The sequence below is a fragment of the Dermacentor andersoni genome, chromosome 3, assembly GCF_023375885.2.
Source record: "Dermacentor andersoni chromosome 3, qqDerAnde1_hic_scaffold, whole genome shotgun sequence".
Classification (NCBI taxonomy): Eukaryota; Metazoa; Arthropoda; class Arachnida; order Ixodida; family Ixodidae; genus Dermacentor; species Dermacentor andersoni.
The window spans coordinates 133,398,209-133,424,571 of record NC_092816.1 but is presented as its reverse complement, the minus strand read 5'-3'; the positions used below and the strand labels follow the sequence as shown (position 1 = coordinate 133,424,571).

Sequence of the window (26,363 nt, the reverse complement as noted above, 5' to 3'; positions counted from 1 at the left end):
GGCTTACGAAAGAGACACGACTGTTGTTGAAATAACAGTAATAATACGCTCACACTAGCGCATTCTACCCATGCATTCTTTTACCCATGCTTCCCTGTTTATCCGGCTCCGGCTTGTGCTGGCTCTGGTATACTTTAGTTTAGATTCTCGCACCAAAAAGCATTGGTCCGTGCTTGGCTTTCCTAGAACAGTGGCCAGGGATGGATTGAGCGAAGCCCAATCAAGGAGCCGGTGACACTCTACTGATGAGACTGTTAAACAATGGCGAGGGAATGCTTCAATGCAGCTCTTCTGGCATGCTGAAAGTGCAAAGCGTACATCAGCGCTCGACAGGCACTCAAGCGCAGCGGCAGACTATAGATAGTTTGGGTCACTCATTCCTGTGGAATCGCTGTCGGCAAAAAAAGCTGCGCCACTGTACGAATACTAATTAGAGAGTGCGTTAGCGCGTCTTAATGCCATGGAAGATACATTGAGCTGCACATAATTTAACATCGCCGTTCCTTCTGCTAAAATTATGAGGCGTCCCCATTTTTGAATCAGTCCATTATTCATGTCAGCAATTTAAACATTCCGCATTTCAACATGACTCTCTCCCGCGGCGAGCTAAGCAAGTGCATATAATTTTGATACCAGTTTGAGGCGACAGTCGAAAAACATCCGCTCCTGAGTGCTACCGGCATATTTTATTACTGGAACACGCGCCTGCCAGTAGAGGCAAAATCAGCTAATGCTAACCTGCAAGCGACTGAAACAGTCTAAAGATGACGCCATTCCGATTTCGCTGGGCTGTTTTAGAGATCACTTTCCCATCAAGCAGGATCACCTTTTTTATGCTAACATGACCTGAGCATAAAAAGATGCGAATTAACCATAATAAGAAATTTTCACATTTTCGCATCACATCAACTACCAGCCGCACATTCACTCCAAGAGCAAAATGGCATACCCGAATTTGCGTTCTAGTCAAAGTTCGTTCATACTTCCCGTTTTCCACTGTCATGCCACTGTATTGTCCTTTGTCCTTTCGTTCACTCCCGCATTAACAACAACATGGTGTAAGGGAGCAACACGTATAACAACCACCGTATAATGCCGTTGCAAGCCACTCAAAATTGAGCAATTGGTATAATAACATTTTCCTCACCTGGTCCTCGCGCGAATCAGTTACTGCGAACGAATAACATCTTGAGCGTAACCGATCTTATTAACTCTAACCTTGCCATTCTTATTTTCAGCGTTTCAAGCGATATTGTTCCAGTAACCATTTTAATGAAGACATCTATCCTAATACTAACAACAGGAGATTTGCAGAAAGCACACACCTTATTTTACGTAGTTTTTGGACGAACCACGGCGAACAGTTAGTGCAGTGTTCCACTCTATCTATGTGGGACGTGCCTTTCCCTGTTAAATTACGTAACGGTCACAAATTTCAAAAGGATGTAAAGCTTAACATATTAGCGACCCCTGTCTAGTGACATAATTCTTCGCATCTCTTCTATGTTTATTGCGTTTCTTTCTCAAACTTCGTTTTTCGAATACTGAAAATGGTACAATGCGATTTTATCTGTTAATATTTTCTTCACGGCCGTAGGTTGCATGTGCATAATTTGTGTCCTGACATTTTACAACATTTTATGTTTTCACGTGTTGCCATTGCTTCTACGGTTAAAATTTATATTCATCATTCAAAGGAGGACCCAGTTCAGTTTGTAACTACGGGATCTCCTTATCTATGCACATTTTCTTGTAATGAATTATTGACATGAATATGCAGAACAAACTTATTCTGATTCTATCTTCGCCACCAATTCAACAGAAGGAGAGTGTCATATTTCGCTGCTGATTATAGTTTTCTAGCCGATGCCAGCCTCCAAACTTAAGGCACTTCATCAGAGTTGAAGTAAACAGCCGGGTAGTGCTGCTGACCTTTGAAGCTTGTCTACCGCTTACTAGAATTTTAAATTTTCTCAGGTTGCTATAGAAAATTGCAAAATGCTGATGAATTTCTCCATGTGCTTCCGGTTACGATGAAATTCTCGTTTGGGCTACGCAAATCGACAGCAAATTTTATAGTTTATACTTACTTTGAGGCTCCTGTTATTATTAAACATTTATTTAATGAAGTCTCTTTATTCAAGCTAAAACGAGAATTCATGATGGCCTAGCGTAAGCTCGTCATGTTAGATAATGTAGATTATGAAAGAAACCAGCCGAAGGGCAAGGTGATCACTATGAGACAAAATATGCTTGCAAAAAACTAGAGAAAGCAGAACAAGCGCGACACTTTAGTGATGCTGCAGGGGAAAGAAAACGCACGTAAGTGCCACCTTTGGGAGAATCGGCACAATAGGGTAGACTTTATTCTAACACAGTCGCTCTTCGCCGCAACCGACCAGGTCAGCAACATTGCTAATTCGTGTCGGCAGCAAACTACTTTCAATAATATTTAATAAGTCATGACTTCAGTTATTGGTTTAGGGCCTATAACCGCTATTGGCTAAATCTTAGGTGTCACCTGGGTGAGAACGAAGCAGCCTCCTTCTTGAAGCCATAATTATAGAAGGCATCGACACGTTTGTCTTCGCTCTACAAGGAAAGAAACCTTGAAAAACAACGAAATGCCAAAACTTGAATTGTAATAAAAATGGGTGCTGAGCCTATTTTGCAGAATGCAACGGGGTCGAAACAGTGTCACTTCACATGACCAATGTAAAACATGGGCAATAATTTTTTTATGCCACTTACGCAGTTAACCAATTTGCAGCCAAACAAGCAGATAAGCCGCTTTCATTACTTTCGTTCATGCTAGAACTCGCCCGGAAATGAGGCCACAAGCGCTTTGTAAAAGGCTGTTGTGCCTATGGTTGGGTCACGGTAAATTTTAGTAACCCGCGTAACTAGTGAAAAGCTGAGCGTCGCCAGCACCTAGCGCTCGGCGCTAAGTATATGCGTTCGCTCACACCTACATGAAACTCTGCTGCTTTGTTTGATGTGGCAGCATACGTTTGTTTCACTGGATACAGATAAATTATTCAGTTGAAGCCCACTGAAAGCGCCAGCACACCTAGACGTACGAACAGCAATAGCACAATGGCACAGTAGCAGTGCTTCGCTAATCAGCCTAGGCGATCCACAACTCCGGAGTTTACATGGCGAGATGCGTTCGTTGAGCTCCAGTACTTTTTTAGGTCATATTTTGCATGCTAATATGATGGCAATGTGTGGCAACTGAAATCAAAACACGACATCACGTGAGCAGTCCACCATCAGTCACCGTGGCGTCGCATCAGTAATTTATGAAGCCTACGATTTTTCCTTACTTCCATGTGAGAGCGCAATGTTCTTTTTTACATATGAATGCATTTTTCCTTTTTGCGAAACGAGGCGTCACATCTCTATATTCAAAAAATGTCTCTAAATTCTGTATCATTGCAGCCGGGAGAGAACTCAGTCCATATTCCACACAAAACAGTCCCTACGAAGCTTCCTCTTGCGGGCAGTGCACAGGTAGACAGGTGCCTTTTGCGGGCAGGCGTCTTTTGCACGCAGTTAATACATCCGCCTCTTGAGTTCGTTTGGATTCCATCGGGTGCGACCACCAGCGGCCGCAATTTCGAAAAGATAGAACGTCAGGCTTCGAAAGAAGCCCGAAAAGAAGCCTGGCGTTCTCTGTTTTCATTGTTCATTTAATGAAGACAACAAGCTCCTTTCTAAGCGCAAGCCTGCTGTTTTTGTTGAAACAAATCCTTCTGTTCAAAGGAATGTCTATCAGTGACGTCAGATAACGAAATAGATATTCTTCGTCGTGAGGCCCGTTCTTTTCGCTGCACTTTGAAGGGCCATCGTTCAGGTGAATGTCGTCGACGCGATGTTTGCTCACCTGCAAAGGACGACATGCATATTTTCGTTCTACTCAGGCAGCTGCCGTTGCCTGCGTCTCATGCTGAAAAAGTATATTATGCTGCTAAGAATGATGAGACGGAAGAGTGATTTCTTCGTTAGACTTCTCCACCCTGGGCAGTGTTTGGCGTTCAATGAAGCTTCATACGATGCGTGCTAGATGGAGGCAGCCAAATAAGTTTCGTGAAGCAAGATAGACGGAGGAAACTAAATTTTGCAGTAGTCGGTGTTTTTACCCTGTCTATGAACACGTTGGCTAAATGAAATAGACCGGGAGCAAGAAATATGGTTTTGTGATATACATTGCAGAGCCAATTTGACAACGCACATTGTTGTAGAGATATGGTGGAAGATTCCGTGATTTCCCGAGTAATTCAGATTGCGTCACTGACACTGCGTTTATAAATAAATTTGGGGAAGCGCGAAAAAACAACGGTAGCATAGCCATGACTTAATCTGGCATATTAGATGATAGCAGAGGACTTCTGACTGGTGATGGCCAGATGTTTAATTTGACTGGCGAAATTTTGCAGCCCAAGAATTCTAATATTGTTGCCTTGAACTATTTACTTGGTTCGACCTGTCGAGGGTAGTACAGGAAACAAAAGTTAACAGGCTACATTGCTTTGCATCCTGTGTGTGCTGCAAAGCTGTGTGGATTCTGAGGATGAGCGAGATCAAGCCGACCCTGCCCTCAATTTTGGGAACTTGAGACCCCGGACATTCGTAATCGCAAACTAGCAATTCAGAAGAACCCGGCGCTTGGTAACTTATAATCGCCTATTAAAAAGATCAATGACTGGTAAAGAATCGGGCTTGCAGGAAAAGAGGTCGCATTGACTCCTTCGAAGGCAACCGCAGAGAAATTCTGCAAAGAAATAATTACTTATGGCAACGGATATTAAGAAAACCCGTCTTGTTGCAGGGAATATACAACTCAATACTGCAGTATATTGTTAATGCACGCGCGGAACTGTCACCGGAGTATGAGGGGCAAATATAGCATATCTAATATATGCCGCACAGGCAAGTGCCGAAAGGTCATCCAACGAAAGAACTTCTAGTTGCTTTCGACGCCTGCTCTTTCGTTTTCCGTCACTAAATGTGTTTCTGGACAAACGAGTAAGCTTAAAACTAGAATTTCTTGAACTTCCGACGACAGCTTCAAACTTTTATCTTCACCTCTTCCACCCCCACACAATATCGCTCATACTGTCCATACTGTGGAGCAAAGCCCACAGTATATCATTGCACTTGGGAGTGCCCACAGCCTCCGGATTACTCCCCTATTCCTTCACTTTTACCTTCCTCCTGGGAGACTGCACTGACCAGCTTAGACCTGCAAGAGCAGCGACGGTTGATCCGGCGGGCACGCGGAGTGGCACGAGCCAATGTGGCTGTGAACTAAGGGCTATACCCTACGAGGATGTCACCCCATCTCATTACAAATAAATGTTTTCTCTCTCTCTCTTTCTTAATCTTTTACTTGGATTTCGGTGTCTTCCTCTAGATCAACTACTGAGGTTGTGATGGGCCTTCTGAAAATGGGAGTGTAAGAAACAAACCTCGATGCTTTCCGATTTTTTTTTACTAGAACGTGTCGATATAATATTAGTCTGATGAACTGGAGGAGGTGTCACATTTCTCGAAAGCCTATTTGCGCCACCGTAAACTCATTCATATGGTCGGCAACGCTTCAACATCATCTGGACACTCGTAGGAGACAACAAGATGATCGCGGATCAAATCAACACTTGATCCTATCTAGATGATACGCTTACTTTAGTGGGCTGCAAAGAATATGCATTTCACATGAACAAATGACCTAAAGTGATAATTTTCAACGCAGGAATGATGCTGAAGAAATTGTCTACGAACTGTGCTCTCCTGAAAGAAAATTTTATTAACTCCCATCAAGCGCATGTATAATTCCACAACCAGCATCTAATATTGCTGCCTAGGAAAGGTGGAAATAATTTGGCATAGCATCAGGTGAAGATGACACCATGCATCCCAGCCTTAATTTTGCGCATCTTGCTTTGAAAAATACACCACCTGCGAATTGTTTAGTTCTTCGTGATATATGTGGAATCTTCAATCCCTCGGGAAGTTTTAGTCTGTCTTAGGAGGAAAGATGTTTCTTCAACAGCTATGGATCGAAAAAAAAGGATGGTACTCTCGACTTCTGGAGGAGCATGAGTGCCAGTTGGTCACGTCGACTTGTAGAGGCTCAAAGAGATCAGCGCTTCATGATGTTAATTTTACTTTTTCACATACTGATTATGTGTACATGGTGTGTGACTCAAGTACCCATGTCTATGGTGCCGTGGCATATATGCATTGTCGAAACGAAATAGGAGCTAATCGGAAGATCTACTTGCTAAGGTCAGAGTGACACCAATCAGGTTGACAGAACCAAAGCTTGCGCGTATGGGAGCATTATTTACTTCCAGGATGACCAAATCGGATGGTATTTATTCGATGGTCTTGTATAACCACGCCTTGAACCGACTCCTCTATAATCTTAGGTTGGTTGGACGACAAAAACGGGAAACATTTGCTGCGAATAGAGTTGCTGAAATGTCAGAAATCTCACATCCTCAACAGTGGAAGTACTGCCCAAGAGAAACGAATTCGGCAGATCTGCTTATTCAAGGTAGTTATACTGAAGAGATCATAAACAGCAGTTCGGTGAAAATTACCATGTTGATTTTAAACAATCGAATTTTGAACCCAAGATACCCGGCAGGGCCAGATTCCTTGATGAGCAACTGTTTGCTTAATTTACAATTGCAGACATTCCAGAAGTACCTCTAATATGCTTATTGAGAAATGCAGCAACCTGAAGCTCTTCAATATAACCATGTCGGTACTATGTTCCAGCAAGAAATCTCATTTATTAACTAACGGTCCCTTGACCACGGCAGAAATTGAAGCTGCATAAAAATCATTCACCAAACTAGAAAAGGCCAAATAGTGCCGTCAGGCGTTGTGATACCGTATGCACTCAGGAATAAGGACGGTCTGCGGCACTACTATGCTCGAGTCATTAGTCTAAGCTGAGGAACAGATAAGAGAGCGAAGTCCACAAGTTTCATCACACCGAAACAAATATAATTGCCCGTTACATTAACCAAAATTTAATATGGGGACCTTATCATTGACGGCACTTACCGCAGACTTCTATAAAGTGCTCTATAACACCTATTAATAAAACTGCGTGAAAGCTTCTTAATTTCGAAGCTACGAAACCGTGCTAAGAACAGTATATTCTACTACCCAATTGAGAAATGGTACACACCAACATCTGTTTGAATTGTTACTACACAAATTCCCGCCTACTGACTACGAGAACGAAGGAACTTTGACGAGCTTCACTTTGACATTGGTGGACCGTTATTGATTACTGACAACAAATTAACACTACACGTTTTTATAATCATCCGTTGAATAAGAAGACCTGTTCATCTTGAACAATTGCAGTGTCTGACGACTGATTCTTGCTATGCGCCTTTGAGAGGTCCATAGCAAAATGGCCAGCGTCGTCTATTCAGACAACTGTCTTACTTTGATTTACCTATTGCTCACTTATGAACAATGAACTTCTGCTGCCACAGTGAATTTTCTCTGTTCGGCATGGCATTGTCTAAGAGCTCTTTTTTTTCTGAACGCTGTGGTGGAGTGGTTTCTGGCAGCACCTCATAGGCTCTTTAATGTGAGCGTTGAGAACCGCATTATAGAGAGCCTCTGTCACCTCGGAGCAATTTTACAGAGTGCTCTTTGAAATAGAAGCAATTATGAGATCCAGGCTGCTCAGCTTCGCTTATAGCACTAGCAATAGTGAACCATCTGTGTTGAGACGAGCCTAAATTTTATGCGGCAGAAGGCTAAAAACATCAAAACTCCGCCTTCTTCGCCAACTGAGCACAACCGGAAGCGTTGCCGCTGTTTACTGAGTGGGTTGCGGGCACGATAGGAAAAGAACGCGCTCTTCAGCTTGCATCATTTCATAACATCGCATGTAGGAAGACTTGAAAGTTGTAGACCTGCTGTTCGAAGATCAAACTGCTTCAATAGGACTCTGGAGATAAAAAGTGACCGAAATAGTTTACCCAGGGCAAGACAACGGATTTCGCAGCTGCCAAATTAGGCTACGTGCTGGAATGTTCTGAACACGTCAAGTACAAGAAGTACACCCTCTGGATGTCGTAAAGCTTAAGAATTTTCTGGAATAATTATTAGAGGCAATTCTGCTGCTTTTCTCGTCCGCCCACCACTGGAATACTAGTTTCTTCGTGCTTGTGGCTTGAGATGTTCTGTGGCTTTGTGATTACGCTTAATTTGTCTTCATTCTTCGATATTTCAAGGCAATGTGTACTTTTCTAAATGTAGAATGCAATATCATCCGATATACACGCATATTTGCTACTAATTGCAGCAGTTCCACCACTCAAGGTAGCGAAATTGCCACGCGCCAAGCGTCTTAATTCACCCGTGAGAAATTCTTCAGGGTGTTCTTTGCCGTTCAGCGACAAATCCGCTCGTGACGCAGTAGTTTGAATATTGGGCTTGTGTTATAGACGTGCTATATTCGGATCGTGCCTTTGCGCAATTTTGTGAATGCTTATGCAATCATCTATAACGCATGACTTTGGTTGAGAATGATGAGTTTGCAAAGTCACGAAGCAGTATAAAGTCAGGAAGACGAAGTTTAGGCAATTCTATGTACTAAAAATCATTCCCATGATCGCTGAACCATCCTGCTTGCAGCTCCTGCAGGCACTGTTCCCTCTAACAAGAGAGAGAGAGAGAATGAAGAGGAAAGGCAGGGAGGTTAACCAGATATGAGTCTCCGGTTTGCTACCCTACACTGGGGATGGGGGATAGGGGTTAGAAAGATGACAGAGAGGAAAACGAAAAAAAAAATAATAAAAAAAAGGGAGGGGAACGCGCACACATGGAGACACACACACAAAAGGCGTTCCAATTAAAGTCGTTCACACAGGCCGGTAGATCTCAAGAAGCGCAAAAGCGCTTGCACGGCCTTCTTCTGTGAAGGTAGGTCCTTTCGATGTTTTAGAATTCTTTTTTCGGATAGCGGTTGGTCGTCCAGTCGGTCAAGTTCGTGGCTAAGGCATGCCCTCTGTGGACTGTACTGCGGGCAGGCGCACAAAATGTGGCCAATTGATTCTTCCTGGCCGCAGTGGTCACAGGTTGGTGTGTCGGTCATCCCTATGCGGAAGGCATAGGCTTTAGTAAAGGCAACGCCCAACCAAAGTCGATATAAAAGCGCGGCGTCTCTACGGCGAAGCTGTGATGGCGCTCGAAGACTTAATGTTGGATCAAGTGAGTACAGTCGCGTATTTCTTAAATGTGGCTCATTCCATTGCGATGCGGTGCACTGCCGAGCAAGTAGGTGGAGCTTCCGTGCCGCGTCAGTTCTAGAAACAGGAATTGGGACGTGGCGCTCCTCAGTATGGGCTGAGCGGGCAGCGTGATCCGCCCGTTCATTGCCGATAATCCCGCAGTGACTTGGAAGCCACTGGAAGGTTACTTCATGGCCTGCGTCACTTATATGGTGTAACGTCTCTGTAATATGGAATATTAGCTGTTCGTGCGGTCCGCGTCGTAAAGGTGACAGTAGAGACTGCAGGGCCGCCTTCGAATCGCAGAATATTGTCCACTTGTGTGGCGGTTCATCACCGATGTGATGAAGGGCAGTAAAGAGCGCTGCGAGCTCTGCTGCCGTCAATGTTGTCGCGTGGGTCGTCTTAAATTTAATTGTTGTAGCTTTCGCTGGTATGACGATTGCCGCCGCGGAGCTGCTTGGAAGGACAGATCCATCAGTGTAAATATGCGTAGAGTCACGGTAGTTCTCGTACAAATATAGTAGCGTGAGCTGTCTAAGGGCTGGTGATGACAGATCAGCTTTTTTCGAGATGCCAGGTATTGCGAGGTTGATTTTTGGCTGAGCGAGGCACCATGGAGGGATCGAAGGTCTCGCAGCCGGAGTGAAACATGCTGGCAATGATTCAACATATGCAGTTATCGTTTGGCTGAAAGATGTGTGTGGCCTGTCCGTTGGTAGAGAGGCTAAATGGTGACGAGGAGTCCTGGCTAGATGCCTTATATGGGTCCTGAGTACTTCAATTTCAATGTGGGTCTTGACAAGGTGGTCTCTAGCGATTGCTATCGTAGCCAATGTTGAAGCACTCTGAGGCAGGCCTAGACAGATCCGGAGCACTTGACCCTGAAGACTTTGTATTGTGCGTAGATTCGTTTTGCCTGTGTTGTTTATTGCTGGCAAGCTGTATCGCAGAAATCCTAGAAAGAGCACCCTGTACAGTTGTAACATGGCACTAGGCGACATTCCCCAGGTCTTGCCAGCGAAAAACTTGAACAGGTGGCAGATGCCTGTCAACCGTTTTTTCACGTATGATATGTGTGGGCTCCATGACAAGTCCCTGTCGATTATGACACCTAGAAACTTGTACGATCGGACCCGTCGTATTATTTGGCCATTTATCATTACACTGTAGTTTGCCATAGGTTTGCGCGTAAATGGCACTAGTGCGCATTTCTCGGAAGAAATTTCCAGGCCTCGATTACGGAGGTAGATAGCAGTTTGTGTGGCGGCTCTCTGAATTCTCGCTCGCAACTGTAGGCGTGTTACTGCAGATGTCCATATGCAGATGTCATCCGCGTACATTGATAGCCTGACTGTGGTTGGCACGTGCTCAAGGAGAGCAATTAGCGTTAGGTTAAATAACACGGGGCTAAGTACACCGCCCTGGGGGACGCCACGGTAGCTATAATGTAGAGAAGTATGGCCTTCCTCGGTGCTTACAAAGAAGGATCGCATGGACAGATAGCTCCGTATCCATTGAAACATCCGACCACCCACTCCTACCTCTGCGAGAGCAGAGAGGATGGCTTCATGCGTAACGTTGTCATACGCCCCTTTAACGTCGAGGAATAAGGATGCGCAGAGACGCTTACGGCATTTCTCATGTTGAATGTAGGTCACCAGGTCGACGACGTTATCGACCTCTAACAAATATTGTATAAATCTCTATGTCCTCAAAAGTTCGGGGGATGATATGAAAAAAAAAAGAGCCCCCTTAGCGGGCGTGTCGTGAAGCAGTAAAAAAATAAGCACGCTTATCAGTTTTCCTAACTGCCAATTATTCTGCTTTCAAATATATTTTATGCACGTGTGTGCAAAATGATGTCGGTTTAGTGCAGGTCAGTTTGACGGAAGAGCCTATGCGGTGCACGCTGCATACGCTGCAATGTGAGGGACTACCAACACGGCGAGGTATCCTAGGCGAAGACGGAGGCAAGAAGAGCGTCGCACGACGTGAATTTGATATGGCAAATGATGAAACTTTGCCAGACATGAAGACAACCACGTGGTTGCATAAAACACGCGCTGTCAATACTGCTGAATGACGATTTACTGCAGGTTATGAAGTAATATATCCACTCTATTCACAAAATTGTTCCGCTTCATGGCTGACGCGCTGCGATATGTGCATAGAAGCTTCCTGAACTTTCATTGTCCCAGGCTTTGATGCGAAAGTGTCTTGCTCTCCGATGCCCGCGCATTCAAGAAAGAATTGAATTTACTTCCCCTTTGTACGCGCCCGCGTACTGGAACCCTTCCACTTTTCCATAAGTTTTATCACAGCTCGCTTAATCAACCACCCTATATCCTCCCCGCAGCCCGGACATCTCCACGGCACACTTTTCAAGTGGGCCGCCCTCGCATGCGCACTGTTACCTTTTCCGCCTCATTCTTTTGCCATGCCGCTACAGATTGGAACAACCTGCCCCAAGAAATCGCCGCCATCATTTGCCCCTGTATGTTCATGAAGGGTGTCACTGCGCACTTTTCACAATAAAAATGACTTGTGTTAGCAGACTTATATGCTCGTGCAACTTTAGTTTTTATTATTTAGGTCCATGTATTTGCGCTGACGTATGTAACACTTTAGCTCATGTAGTTCTTTGTTGTTGTTTGCATGTTCAGTTACGTATTATGCAAACTATGTACTAATGTATTCCCATCCCTTATGTAATACCCCTACCAAGGGGTTTTAAGGTAATAAAATGAAATGAAATGAAATTTCCACTGTTACTGATATCGCAGGGATCTGCACAAGTCCTACTGTGATTGATTATTCGCAATGCCCATCATTGCCACTGTTCTCTACTTTGATCAGAAATGCGATTGTGTTATAGTGTTTTTCAGCCTGTGCCTGAAGCGGAGCTTGCAATGATTTTATTTGCACTTATTCTGATTTTTCTTTTATAAATCGACAATGTTTTCGCAGCTACAAGTGAAACTACGCGCAGAATTCTGCGACGTGTCACATGTCTGCATATACCCACAAGCGACATCAGGATGCCGTAGATTTCTTTCAACTTGGTCACCTTTCCCATTGATAGTCCTAACTGCCTGCTGACGCTGTTTCAAGCTAAGGACTGGTTCTTGCAGTATGAACAACCGAACATGCTAAAGGAAATCAGTCATACACAGAAACCACGTGGACCCGGCGCGCTTGCTTAGTGGCTATGGTGCTGGGCTCTTAAGCACGAGGTCGCGCGATCGAATGCAGGCCACAGCGGCCGCATTTTGATTGTAGCGAAATGCGAAAATACCCGTCTACTTCGATCTATATACTTGGACGTTAAAGAACTCCAGGTGCTCAAAATTTCCGGCGTTCCTCTCTTTGGCATGCCTCATAATCAGATAGTGGTTTTGACACGTAAAACGCTATAATTCCTCTTTTTTTAGAAATCGCCTAGCGAAATATATGGGCATAGAACAAGGGAGCATGATAAAAATTATGCAGATCTCACGCACTGTGGGAATCGATGTAAGCAAAGCAAGGTTTGCCAGCTGTGTGCGTTAATCGACGTGATATATTGGTGGTATGGGACAGTTGTGACAGGATGTCAAATGTTACCTTGCCTGCTCCGCATGTGTTTGTTGTTCTTTCTCCACTCGACGCTTTACGCGAGCCTTCGTCTCGTCGGCACTAAGTGCCCGCTTCGGCGCCATTCTGGGTTGTAGCGTCGGCGCCATTCTGGGTTGTAGCGTTGTAGCTCAGGAAACTGCGTCCTGTCTCTCTCTCTCTCTCTCTCTCTATTCCTTCGCTAATATTCTCCCCACCTCTTCCCTCTACTGTTGTGGATGAGCACAGAGACAAGCGCGGCAGCTCCTGAAGAGCATATGTGAGGGGTCGCGCCTAGGTAGGCGTCCTGATGGCATTGTGCAGATGCGACGCGGCGTAAATCTTCACACGGGCTTCTCTGGTCGCCTTTCCTTTGTGCCACACTCCTGTCATGTACTAACGCGATAGCGTAAAGAGCCCCGCGTTGCAGAATATCCGTTGTCGACGCAGCGGCCGTCGCTTGGCGAATAATCATCCTGAACCGCAACCACGCAGGCCCTCCATGTGGCGCATACCTTGCCTTACATTCTTTACAATGTTATTCCTCGGAATTTTGAGAATGACAGCCCATAAACAAATATCTTGAAAAAATGTTCTAAAATCCCGGGGAACTCATAGTTCAACGTCTTGTTATCACTGGCTTTACTCAGCAATAAAATATAACAAAAGCATAGACGTTTCGCTACCTATGCGGGTGGCATCGTCAGTACCAAAATGGCAACAAATGAGAAAATACATCCTATTTATGCATGATACTGCCGTAAACATTCGGCAAGGGGCCACGGTTAGAATTGCATGCAGATTGATTGCGACCAATAAACTATGATTTCACAAATTTTCTCGGGCCCCATCGGTGTTCCCGTGGTAACGTGGCTACATTATTAAAATCAAATAAGTGTCCTTTTGGTAAACAATGATCCACCAGTTCCGTCTTTGCACGTGTGGCATGGGTGGCTTTCGTAGCATCCCTTAAGCGTTCTTTGAGTCGAGTGCGACGTCGCCGCCCCGTCTGGCACCACAGTCCGTGCAGTCAGGCTTGTAGGCGACACCCCTTTGTTCGTTCGGAGGTGTGCGGTCCTTTGGCTTTGGGAACAGGTTAGCACGGAAACGCCAATGAGGTCCAAGAAAATATGTGGAATCATGGATTATCTGTGGCGATCCATCTGCATGCCATTCTAACCATGGCCCCCTGCCGGATATTTACGGCAATATCATACATAAATAGCATGTATGTTCTCATTTGTTGGCATTTGCGTACTGATGATGCCACCCGCATAGGTAGCGCAACGTCTGTTTTTGTTATATTTTAGTGTTGAGTAAAGCCAGTGATAACAACACGTTGAAGTAAACGTCATGAAAGAAACTACTGAGAGCGCATGCCTTTCATGTTTTTGTGATGTGGCCGCGTCTCAACCACGTCATAACGCGGCCGGCGTTAACGGCGTGCCGGACAGCAGCAGCCGCAGCAGTTCAGAGAAGCAGCAGTAGTGGGAGAGTCGAAGGAAGAGGCGAAGAAAGTTTCGCTTTAAAACTCACCGGCGATTACGATACTCCCTAATGCGAAATTCAAGTGCAGCTGTATACGTATTTTCATTTCGGTATAAATTAGCTGGCGCGGATATTCTTTCTCATGCCGCACGTTCCAAACGGAGCGAAGTGTGGCGCGTCTGCCTCGCTTATCGGGAGATCGCGAAAGGCAGCGCGGGGATGACGGGTGGGCGCGATTAACCGCAGCAGCCGCAGACAGACCTCCGCTCATGCCGAGCATTGTTTCCACAGAGGACGCGTGCTATTCATGCCATATTGTAGCCATCGTCGCCCCACAGCCCACTTTGCGCTGCACTACCCGTGTAAACTATTTTACGCTTTCGTTCCAGCATCGGCAACAGTGGCCCTTCTTCGCGAGGAAGTCGTGTGACAACAGTGTCGGCGGCGACAACACCCTATGGAGCGCCACATCGAGCGTTATGCGTTGCTGCTCGCCATCGCCCCTTGCAGGAGCTGTGAAATTCCCCGTCATATACTCTGATACCGGAGACTGATCTCAGCCGCCGACGGCGCCGGCGAGCGTAACCCTCCCCACCTCACGGCACACTGACACAACCGCCCCCCCCCCCCCTCCGCCTCGCCTACGCGGAGGCGCAGATGACATTGCCCACGCAGCTTCGGATGCCTAGTGTGCCGGCAACTCTGCGTATACGTAGGCCGTCTACCCTCTGCTCTTCCGCCGCTTTCCGCCTCATGGTACCGCTGCACCCTCCTCCTGCGCTATCTACTGTCTTTCATCTCCCGCTGCGCTCCACGTTCGCTTTCATTCTTCCCGGCGCTTGATCGAACGGTTAAGCCGTCGCTCGCCAAAGGAACCGGTGCCTAAGTGACGTGGTCTAAAACATAACACTAGTTTATTGTGCATCGAGCTGTTGCAATTCTCGTGGATAGCGTGCTACTGCAGCTTTCTGCGTGGGTTATCTATCTGACAAAATATATTGGAGCACGGTACTAATTTGAGGGTGGTTCTCCACAATTTCATCTGAAAATTAATTTTGTCACTCCAATGTAGTTCAAGCCTACGTGCAGATACGTTGACGGTGATGATTACCACGCATTTCTGCACAGGGGTGAACGCTGTAATTGTACAGTGTGCTTTTCTTTGCTTTGTCACCAGTTTCTCAAGAGCATTTGTAACGAGAGCCAAGCATGCGCAAAGGAATTGAAAACTATAGAGCTTCAGGTAAGACCTCGGGAATGCTTAGAGCATAGTTTACAACGCTTGTTAATTAAGTCAGTATAAATATGCAGCACAGGCTGAAGTACGAAAAACAAATAAGCATATTACCGCGGAACTGCACCCGTGAAAGCAATAAAAAATTCAGCTCGGCTTATTTTAGAGCAAGATGATACATACGTTGACACTCAATACTGAACGGAGGTACACGTACTGCATGACAGATTCGGTGCATATATTGGATATTTCCTTTAAACTTTATATATAATAGAAAACCTCCGGCCGCAAATGCCACAGTCTTACTGCCTGAAGTAAGTTATCCAAAGAGAAGAACATTATTTCTGTGGGAAGTCAGAGTTTACACTTTGGTAAGCAGTCATTTCCTATTAGCTAGCATTTTAACTCAATACTATAGGGCACATTAGGATCGTCAGGACTTAAGTTCGTTGAGATGGCATCATGAAAATCAAAACAGAGGACTCAGTTAAGGGGACACACATGAAACGTTGTATGCGTCCCCTTACTTTGTCCTGCGTTCGCGGGCTGCTATAGCTCTGTATAAAAATAAAGATAAGGTAGATGTCCCAATTGGTAAATTAAATCCAGTCAGTTGACAAGTATGTCTCTTTGTAATGCCATGTTGAAACTAGCATAAATTTCGTAGCTAGGCACCGTCACACTTGCGGCGAAAATGCCCTTTTTGCATACCCCGGATACGTGCATAGTAAGGAGGACGCCCAATGTAGCCGCAACCACATTTGACGTGGAACATTGATGTTGTGCTGCAGTTTCGTTGAGTGGTGTACCGGCCTGCCCTTAATGTTGTTTAAATGCAGTGGCCTTGATGCTCTGACACCATCAGGTGAAAGCAACGAATATTTCAACGCAATACCTCATGCATCCCGCCGGTCACCGTTTGTGTCGGCTGCACATTTTTGGAGGTCATGGTGCAACATATTGGGTTCTGTTGCTGGGAAAAAAAGCATGCCGCACTTCAAAAGGTTCCCAGGCTCGTAAACGTGCCTTATCATAATCTCTCGTATTAATGTCTGACATTTTGTTGCAGCTTCTCATACCATGCACACGGAAGAAACTTTGGGCCATATGGGTATGTTACTACCAACACCTTCCTATTATGGTAAATCAGCGGCTAAAATGGAGCATGAGTTGCTGCCGCTCAATCAGGGAGCCTTATTTACCTCCGCTGGTGCCATATAATAAAATCATTATGCCTGCCGCACACACTCATTCCAACCTTACAGTTGACGAACAGCCTACGTAAATTTGGCATAAGTGCAGCGCTATGCTTCCCGATTCCAGAAAATGACTCTATAACGATATCATCACAAAACTGACCTCCGCATTGCCTGAATGCTGCATGTATTATAAGTATATGCACAGTCATCATATCTGCCGCCGTAGCATACATAGTGACTATGGTCTTGCGCGGCTGACCTCAAAGTCCCGAGTTCGATTTCGGCCTCGGCTGCCCGATCTCACTTAGGCGACCTGCAAAAAGGTTCGTGTGCTTACGTTTAGTGCGCGGTTAAGAACCCCAGGTGATAAAAACCAATCCGGAATCCCTCCCTGCAGCGTGTTTCAGAATGAGATGGCCGTTTTGCAAGTGAAACCCCAGAATTCCCTTATTTACAACGAATGCGTGTTATGCCGCACCTCATCAAAAATCTCTCTCGTGTGCGCACGCCACGCGACCGTCATCACGCAAAAGCGCGAGATGGAGATTCTTTGCCTACGTAATGATAAGGATACAAGGCAAAGCAATGTTAGAAATGTTCCGTTTATTAAAGGATTTGTGCTGTTCAAGACGTACATTTGTGGTAATATGGATTTGTCACCGCCCCGTTTCAAAGGCGATGCCACTAAATCATTCTTATTATCATCATCATCATCATTATTGTTATCTATTGATTTGTGTTTGATGTGGGAGAAGCGCAGAGCAAAATTAGTTTTTATGAACGACCCAGGAACATGGATGAAAATAAATGGACGGCTGAAATGGACTAGTAGAGTGCACTAGAACATGAAGAGTGTCCTGAACAGTCGCTCTTTCAATGCATTCAAAGTGAAGCCAAAAGACCGTAACGCCGTTGGGGGCGCTGAGATCGATAGCACTCACGCGGCGTGGTGCAGAGGTAGAATGTCTGCTTCGCACGCAAAAGACCGGGGTTGGAATCTCAGCAAGGGGTAGTGTTATTTCTCTTTTTTTAATACTTCAGACGTTGAGGTTTACATTCTTTATACTCCTGCTTATTATTTGCTTCCGTTGCTATGTAACGCAAGAAAGAGTAAGCGATAACATGGAGGAATAACAACAAAATTTAATTTTTTAACATTCAACGTTAATTTTTGCAGCGCCACCTCACAGGAATGAACAAAAATACCACAACCATAGCGTGGCCTCTGAGCCCTGTACGCATACACAAGCCTGCTGACGCCGGCATGACAGGCTCCGCTTGCTTCGCTAGCTGTACCAGCCGTGGTTGCTCAGTGGCTATGGTGGTAGGCTGCTGAGCACCAGGTCGCGGTATCGAATCTCGGCCACGGCGGCCGCATTTCGATGAGTGCGAATGCGAAAACACCCGAGTACTTAGATTTAGGTGCCCGTACGTTAAAGAAAATTTCCTGAGTCCTCCACTACGGCGTGCCTCATAATCAGAAAGTGGTTCTAGCACGTAAAACCCCTTAATTTAATTTGCCGCCTGTGCTTTCCGAAGCCATCGACGCAAAAGGGAAACTGGCTGTAGTAGCCCACATTTGGTGGCCGACATGCTGAAAGCTTTCGTAAATTAACGATCCGACTGGCCGTCATTTTTCGTTTGGCATTAAGACTTAAGTAATCTTTTCTCGTATACAAAGGTCCGCCCGCTTTGTTGGTCCAACGTATGGTCCAACCTATGTTGTGGTTTGTTGCGGTGCCCTGAGCAACGAAGAATGCTAGTCCTCCCGATTAAATTCACGTTTATTTATCGTTTTTGAGGGTGGAGGCACAAAGAAAAAATAATTTGCCAAATATACGACTACCGCTCTTTGAAGTTGTTGTGACTGGTGACGCATGCGCCGGGCAGCGCAGTCATTACACTGCAGTTATTGCGATAAGCTGCCGCACACGACACTCCTTGCTTTCTAATTTAACATGGGAACGAAATGAAGTCTCTGGCTGAAATATATCCGTTGGGCCGCGATCCCAATTCGATTAGCCTCGTGCAGCCAGTTCTTCTTTCCCTGTAGGTGGGTCTCGCAGTCTCTCAGACGCAGCCAAAGGGGAGGTTCTGGCGTGACGTCCCTGGAAAGGAATGGCATGGAAGCTTTTATGTCACTTGCGCACTGTTTAGTCTGCAAGGCCTGTACCACTCAACGCGCATGTTGAACGGACGTGCTCGGCAAGGTGCGCTGCAGTGAATATAGGATGGTAAGATCTCGAATTAGCCTACACTTGAGGAGGGAATGGAAGAAACTGGTACGTAAGAAGCCGATCAATGAGTTAGTGGTAAGAGGGAAAACAGAGAAATTCCGGATCAAGCTACGGAACAGGTATTCGGCTTTAACTCAGGAAGGGACCTTAGTGTTAGGACCTCACATAACTAACGTTTAACATACTCGAAAGAGAACAGCAGTTTATGATAGGTATTGAAGCACTGGAAGTGGTAAGGGAATACATCCACTTAGAGCAGGTAGTGACGGCGTATCCGGATAATGACACTCAAATAATCAGAAGAATAAGAATGGGCTGGAGCAGGCACGTACCCAGAATTTTTTTTCGGGGGGGGCCCACCACCTCCATCATCATCATCATCATCATCATCATCATCATCATCATCATCATAATCAGCCTGTTTTATGTCCACTGCAGGACGAAGGCCTCTCCCTGCGATCTCTAATTACCCCTGTCTTGCGCCAACAGATTCCAACTAGCACCCGCGAATTTCCTAATTTCATCGCTCCACCTAGTGTTTTGTCGTCCTCGATTGCGTTTTCCTTCTCTTGAGGGGCCATCCTAGGACTCGGGCCTGCCAGATAACTGCGCAGAATCTCAATAAACTTGTTACCACCACCTTCTCTTGGTACCCATTCTGTAACCCTAATGGTCCAACGGTTATGTAACCGGCGCATCACATGACCTGCCCAGCTACATTTTTTCCTTTTGATGTCAATTAGAATATCGTCTATACCCGTTCGCTCTCTGATCCAAACCGCTCTCTTTCTCTCTCTTAACGTTATGCCAAGCAATCTTCGTTCGATCGCTCTTTGCACGGTCCTTAACTTGCTCTCAAGTCTCTGCCCCATATGTCAGCACTGGCAAAATGCACTGATTGCACACCTTACTTTTCAGTAATAATGGTATGCTTCCAGTCAGGAGCTGGCAATGTCTAACGTATGCGATCCAACTTATTTTTATTCTTCTGTGAATTTCCTTCTTATGATCAGTGTTCCCTGTGATTGATTGACCTAGGTAAACGTATACTCCTTCACAGTCTCTAGTGGCCGACTGGCGATCCTGATCTCTTGTTCCTTTGCCCGGCTATTTATCATTATCTTCATATTCTGCATATTAATATTCAACCCCACTCTTACACTCTCTCTGTTAAGGTCTCCAATTATTTGTTGTAACTCGTCTGCATTGTTGTTGAATAGAACAATGTCATCGGCAAACCGAAGGTTGCTGAGATATTTGCCGTCGATCATTACTCCTAAGCCTTCCCAGTTTAATAGCTTGAATTCTTCTAAGCCCGCAGTGAATAGCTTTGGAGAAATTGTGTCTCCCTGTCTGACCCCTTTCTCCATAGGTATCTCCCTGCTTTTCTTGTGTAGAATTAAGGTAGCTGTAGAACCTCTGTAGATATTCTTACGCGAAGGACGAGTCAGTAAGACGAGAAACTATTTACAGATTATATTTACAACAACTGTTGCAGCGCTGACCGGTTAGATTCACAGCGCGAGCCCAGTTCCTTCTTACTCCTCTTTTTTTGAACGAGGTGCGTGGGCGCCTCGTTCAAACAAACAAATACCACACGCATGTAGCAATATTTTCCAAGCTTTTTACGTAAGCGTACTGTACTCCTTGATTACGTAGTGCCTCTATGACTGCTGGTATCTTTACTGAATCAAATGCCTTTTCGTAATCTATATAAGCCACATAGAGGCTTATTGTACTCTGCGGATTTCGCGATAACCTGATTGATGACATGGATGTGATCCATTGTAAAGTATCTCTTCCTGAAGCCAGCCTGTTCCCTTGGTTGACAAAATCCAGTGTTGCCCTTATTCTATTGGAGGTTATTTTGGTAAATATTTTATGTAATACTGGGAGCAAGCTAATGGTCCTATAATTTTTCAAATCTTTAACGTCTCCTTTTTTGCGGATTAGTATAACGTCTGCATTCTTGCAGTTTTCTGGGACCCTTGCAGTCGATAGACACTTCGTATAAAGAGCCGCCAGTTTTCCAAGCATTATGTCTCCTCCATCTTTGATTAAATCGACTGTTATTCCACCTTCTCCTCCCGTTCTTCATCGTTTCATGTCCTGCAGGGCCCTTCTGACCTCATCGCTAGTTATAGGAGAGTTTCTGTATCCTGTTCATTATTGTTTCTAAGTGAGCTATCGTGACTCCTCTAGGTACTGTATACAGGTCAGCTTAGAATTTTTCCGCTGCTTTTACTATATCTTCGAGATTGCTGATTCGAGAAACAACGGTTAACTTTTTTTATTATTCGCTTTTCCTTGCAGTTTGGTTGTTGCCTTGGCTCTCTCCCTTAGTAGATCGCTTAATTTTTCAACTCTTTGCGATTTTTGTTTCCAGTTGCCAATTTTGCACGAAAAGTGCTATACAATCAGGGAAAAACAGACGAGGTAACGGGCGACAGACATCTTGCTTATGGGTTTAAGGGTTATTGCAGGGTTTCATGATGGATACTCTTTCACATTATTTTATTTCCCACCTTATCTAACGCATATCACGTGTATATGGTTCCGGGCATCTGCCAGCGTCGTGGCGAGACGTAACTCAAGGAAATAATGAAACAAAGGGAAAAGTTAAACGCAATTGGCGTTTTCTTCGGCCGCAACACGTTCCACGAGAGTACAGACCAGCTGAGTAACAGCCGCATCCCTTTCCTGGCCCCAGGATCAGCCTAAACAAAGAAGGTTGAACTAACAAAAGCAACAGCTATGCGCGTGACGGTTCAATAGATGGTGACAACTGAACGCATCTCGAGTTAATCGCGCGGGTGCGGAATCTATGAGAAAACATCCCTTCACATTACAAGAGATGCGGATAACTACCGCCATCTAAAAGCAGTGATAAAGGCAGCATAATGCTGACTGATGAATTGCTGCCGAGTCTCAACATTGATCTGGCGGCGCTTTAGGAATGTGTGAGGAGTGGTGGCGTGGGTCAGGAGGGGGGGGGGGGGAGGTATGCCACTTGATTTCGGGAGGGGGCCCGGGCCCCCCCGGGCCCCCCCCTGGGTACGTGCCTGGGCTGGAGTGTGTTTCGCAACAAACACTAGTGAATGTTGAAATCAATCACTCTTAGTTGAAATCAAGAAGAACAAATGGGTATGGCCAGGGCATGTAATGAGGAGGGAAGATAATCGATGGTCATTAAGGGTTACGGACTGGATTCCAATAGAAGGGAAGTGTAGCAGGAGGCGGCGGAAAGTTAGATGGACAGAGGAGATTAAAACGTTTGCAGGGATACCACGGCCACAATTAGCACATGACCGGGATAGTTGGAAAAGTATGGGAGATGCCTTTGCCCTGCAGTGGGCGTAGCCAGGCTGATGATGATGATGATGATGATGATGATGATGATGATTTTGTTCTGACCGGCTGTTGAACACAAAGGAAAACGTCCGGCCACTTGCAGTGAGCGTCCACTACGGCCAGAAATACTGTCTGTTAATACGGAACAGCGACATCTATGTGGACGCATTGCCATGGTACTGTTGGCCATGTGCACTGGTGTAGAGGGGCTTTGCGAGGAGCATTACGTTATTCCCTGCAACGGGCACAGTTTACAACTTTGCTCTTGAGGTTCGGTGCGATAGACGCCTAGCACACGTAACCGTGCCCCAGATCATTGCTGCACATGCAGCCAGTTTGCCCCTCGTAGAATTCAACCAGCAAGACGTTTTGTAGCTTTGGTGGAATTATGAATATGGGGTGTACGTTACACTGCCTTTGCCCGCAGGGGCGTCTGCGTCAGCAGGTGTTTGGTGTGTTGCGAGACCAAATAGCCGACCACATGGGGGCTGGACCCGCCCGCGTGTAGGCGTGCGCGGCTTAGCCGTGTCTGGGGAAAGGGAGATCCTGGGGGTTGAGCCGATGCCGGGTGTACGGACTTTTAAGGCCCCCAGGCGGAGGCAATACACCTCTTTGGCCTCAGCTTCACATAGACGGCACCTCCAGACTGACCCACCTGGAGGAAATCGGCAGTCGCCTTCTCCTGTCCTTCGCTCCAATCTACGTCTTTCTCTCGGCCATTTATTCTTTCCTGTCCTCTCTTCACTTCATCTCACTTCCGAGTTTCCCAGCGGCAAGGGTTAACCTTGTTAAGCTGGCCGGTCTTGCTTATGCTGTATTTGGTTATAGCAGCGATGTACGGCTGGCGTTGGCAGGGTTTTCCTCGCAGGAACTTCTGTCACATCCCCATGTTGGGCTGCATGGTGGGTGGTTGGCATCGCTGCCAAAAAACCCATCCATACAGATAAAAAATGCTTTCCTTAAGCTCCCTGATCGCCCTCAGAAACGAGGGCGCTCTCAAGATGTCTTCCAGAAACTTCCCCCGTTTCCATGTTATTCACTAGACAGACAAACCAGTGTGAACCATAACCGTTTCTTGTTTCAAAGTCGTTAGTTGAAGTATTTGGTCCAGGTTATAAGGCGTCGAGGATGGCAAGTGGTGATCTCCTCTTGGAGCTCCGCGATCAGAAGCAGTATAAGAAACTGCCGAAACTAGTGTCATTTGGGGAGACCCAGGTAACAGTAACACCGCACCGTACTGTGAACGCCACCCGCGGCGTTGTGTCGGACGATGATAGTGTCAGTTAGAGGGGTTCTTTTCACTAAGTTTGTAGCTTTCTGTTCCATATATATGCCCCCAATGTAGCACGTCCAAAAACCAGATTTCTATAATCTCATAAATCAGATCCCGGAACCCTACAATCTTGTGCATGATTTCAACGCCCACAACAGGTCATGGGGAGACGCGCGATGCGATGCAAGAGGTAGACTCGTTGAAAATTTCGTTCTTACATCTGGTACCTGCCTGTTCCAACACAGCTCAAATTCATCCACAGACCTAGCAATGGGCTCTGCTTCTCTTCTGCCTCATCTGGAATGGAATGTGATCAATAATGATTTTGGGAGTGACCACTTCCCTATAACCTTAAGCCTAAAAACGCAGCATGAAAACCTCCGCGTGTTCTCATTTGTAAATTAGCATTGGCTAACTGGGAGCATTTTGAAGAATAAACTCATTTATCACCCGATTTTATAAGCAATCTTAGTATAGATGATGATGTCGCATATTACACTGCTTTTATTATTGATGCTGCTGAAAAGCTTATCCCGCAAACGAATGCCGGTTCACTTAAAAGACGTGTTCCTTCATGCAATGAAGACTGCAGAGATGTGGGACAGACGCAGAATAAGGCATGGGTACTATTACGCAGATCGCCGAATACAGGAAATCTCATTGAATGTAAACACATAAAATCGCAAGGAAGGCGAATGCGACGTCAGGCGAAGAGAGGAAGCTGGGCGAGGCTTCTACGCACAGGAGCCGAAGTTTCGAAGAGCGTAAGGAGGCTAAAAGGGCAGCAAATATATCCGATGCCTCTGGTGAACGATCAAGGGAAAACCTTAGAAGAGCAGGCAGACACCCTGGGGGAGCACTTTGAGCGTGTGTCAAGCTCAATTCACTACTCACAATCATTCATGAGGTACAGAGAAATAGAAGAATGTAAGGCATTTGAGCAGAAATCCCCACAACACGCCCCATATAAGCGTGCTTTCTACATTGCCGAGCAGAGAGCTGCCTTAATCGCATGCAAGAGCTCTGGACCGAGACCTGATAGAATAATGTACTGCATGAGTAAGAACGCGCGCACTGATACACAACTGATAATACTTGCATTTTTCAACACTATTTGGGCTGCAGGAGAGCTTCCACCTGGATGGAAAAAAGCGATCGTGGTCCCTGTTTTGAAGCAAAGTAAAGATCCTTCGTCAGCGGCAAGCTACCGCCCGATAGCTCTCACGAGTTGCGTCTGTAAGCTGTTTGAGAAAATGATTAACCGGCGACTCATACATATCCTTCAAATGAACAAAATTCTTGATCCCTATCAGTGTGGCTTCAGAGAGGGTAGGTCAAAACCGATCATCGCGTTCGCACTGAGGGATATATGCGTGACGCGTTGGTACAGTTTTTCATATCGATATTCCTCTATATAGAGAAAGCGTACGACACAACGTGGCGTTACGGGATCTTGTGAAACTTGTCCGGAATGGGCATCCGTGGCAGTATGCTGAACCTGATAGAGAGTTATCTGTCCAATGGTACCTTCAGCGTGAAAGTCGGGAATGTACTCTCACGTCCAATTATACAGAAAACTGGTGTACTCCAGGGAGGTGCGCTCAGCTGCACACTCTTTACAGTTAAGATGAACACAATCCACGCTTCATTACCACCAAGCTATATTTTATTCCGTTTACGTAGACGACATACAAATAGCTTTCAAGTCCTGTAACCAAGCAGTTTGCGAGAGACAAGTACAGCAGGGCTTGAACACGATATCTAAGTGCGCAGACGAAAATGGGTTTAAAGCCAACGCCCACAAAAGTTATTGTGTTCTCCTTACAAGAGAGAGAGGCCTGGTTCCAGACCCGTGGATTGAACTGTGTGGAGATCAAATACCTGTGAACAAAGAGCACAAATTTCTAGGTATAATACTTCACTCTTGTAGCGTTCCTAGTTAAAGGACCCAATAGACGTAAAGCATTGCTGTGGAACTGGCCTCCAACTTGTCTACCTTTATTCTAACTCCATTCTCCTCTTCTCCTATACACAGGTTCCTGCGCTTCTTCATCTTCTATTCGAAGGCTTATGCCACTTCACCGTTCCAGGTTTCCTTTGCTAACCTTTCCTGAGGTAATACTTGAAGACCGTTCCAATCGAAGCACCTTCAACTGAGCCACGTTCACCTATGTACCACACAGTCTTCAATATTCCTTTCTGAGTGGCTGTCTTTGTCACAGTAAGGACCATAAAATTTGGCACTGGATTCTCTTACTTTCCTAACTAGAACGAGGTCGGTGACTTGAATGTGTGGGATATCTGAACAATGTGTCGTGTCAACATTTTTCTTCATTCGTTTACGGTCCCTCTCCTCGACCATCTTGAGATTTTCTAACAGCCCCAGCTCACGGTCCGCCTGATGAATAGGCGCTTCTCCTGAAGAAGCGAACTGCGGGTTCCATCCCCAGCCACTGGAGTAGCAGCGATTGTGATGTCTTACAGCTGCTTCTAAAAAGCATTTCCGTCCACTAAGGAAACAATCGTACATCCTTATGTATTGTTTCACATATCGTATAGCCAGCTCTGCAAGCCAATTCGCCGCGGGATGGTATGGCGCACATAATTTGATTGATATATTGTGGTCTCGAGCCTATATTCCTACTTTTTCACTCCTGAATGCTGGGCCGTTGTCACATACGATCGTCCTTGTTGTCCTAAACATATCCCGCTCGA

At 45.7% G+C, this 26,363-nt stretch overlaps 1 protein-coding gene across 2 annotated transcripts in view; it reads left to right on the top strand.

The window, feature by feature from the left end:
- Nucleotides 1-26,363, top strand: part of LOC129383219 (uncharacterized) — a 54,344-nt gene that overhangs the window by 15,181 nt on the left and 12,800 nt on the right. For both annotated transcript variants that reach the window (XM_055067582.2, XM_055067581.2), the window contains exons 3-4: nt 15,532-15,597; nt 16,658-16,699. In XM_055067582.2, coding sequence (XP_054923557.2) covers nt 15,532-15,597; nt 16,658-16,699 — 108 coding nt within the window. The remainder of the gene's footprint in view (nt 1-15,531; nt 15,598-16,657; nt 16,700-26,363) is intronic.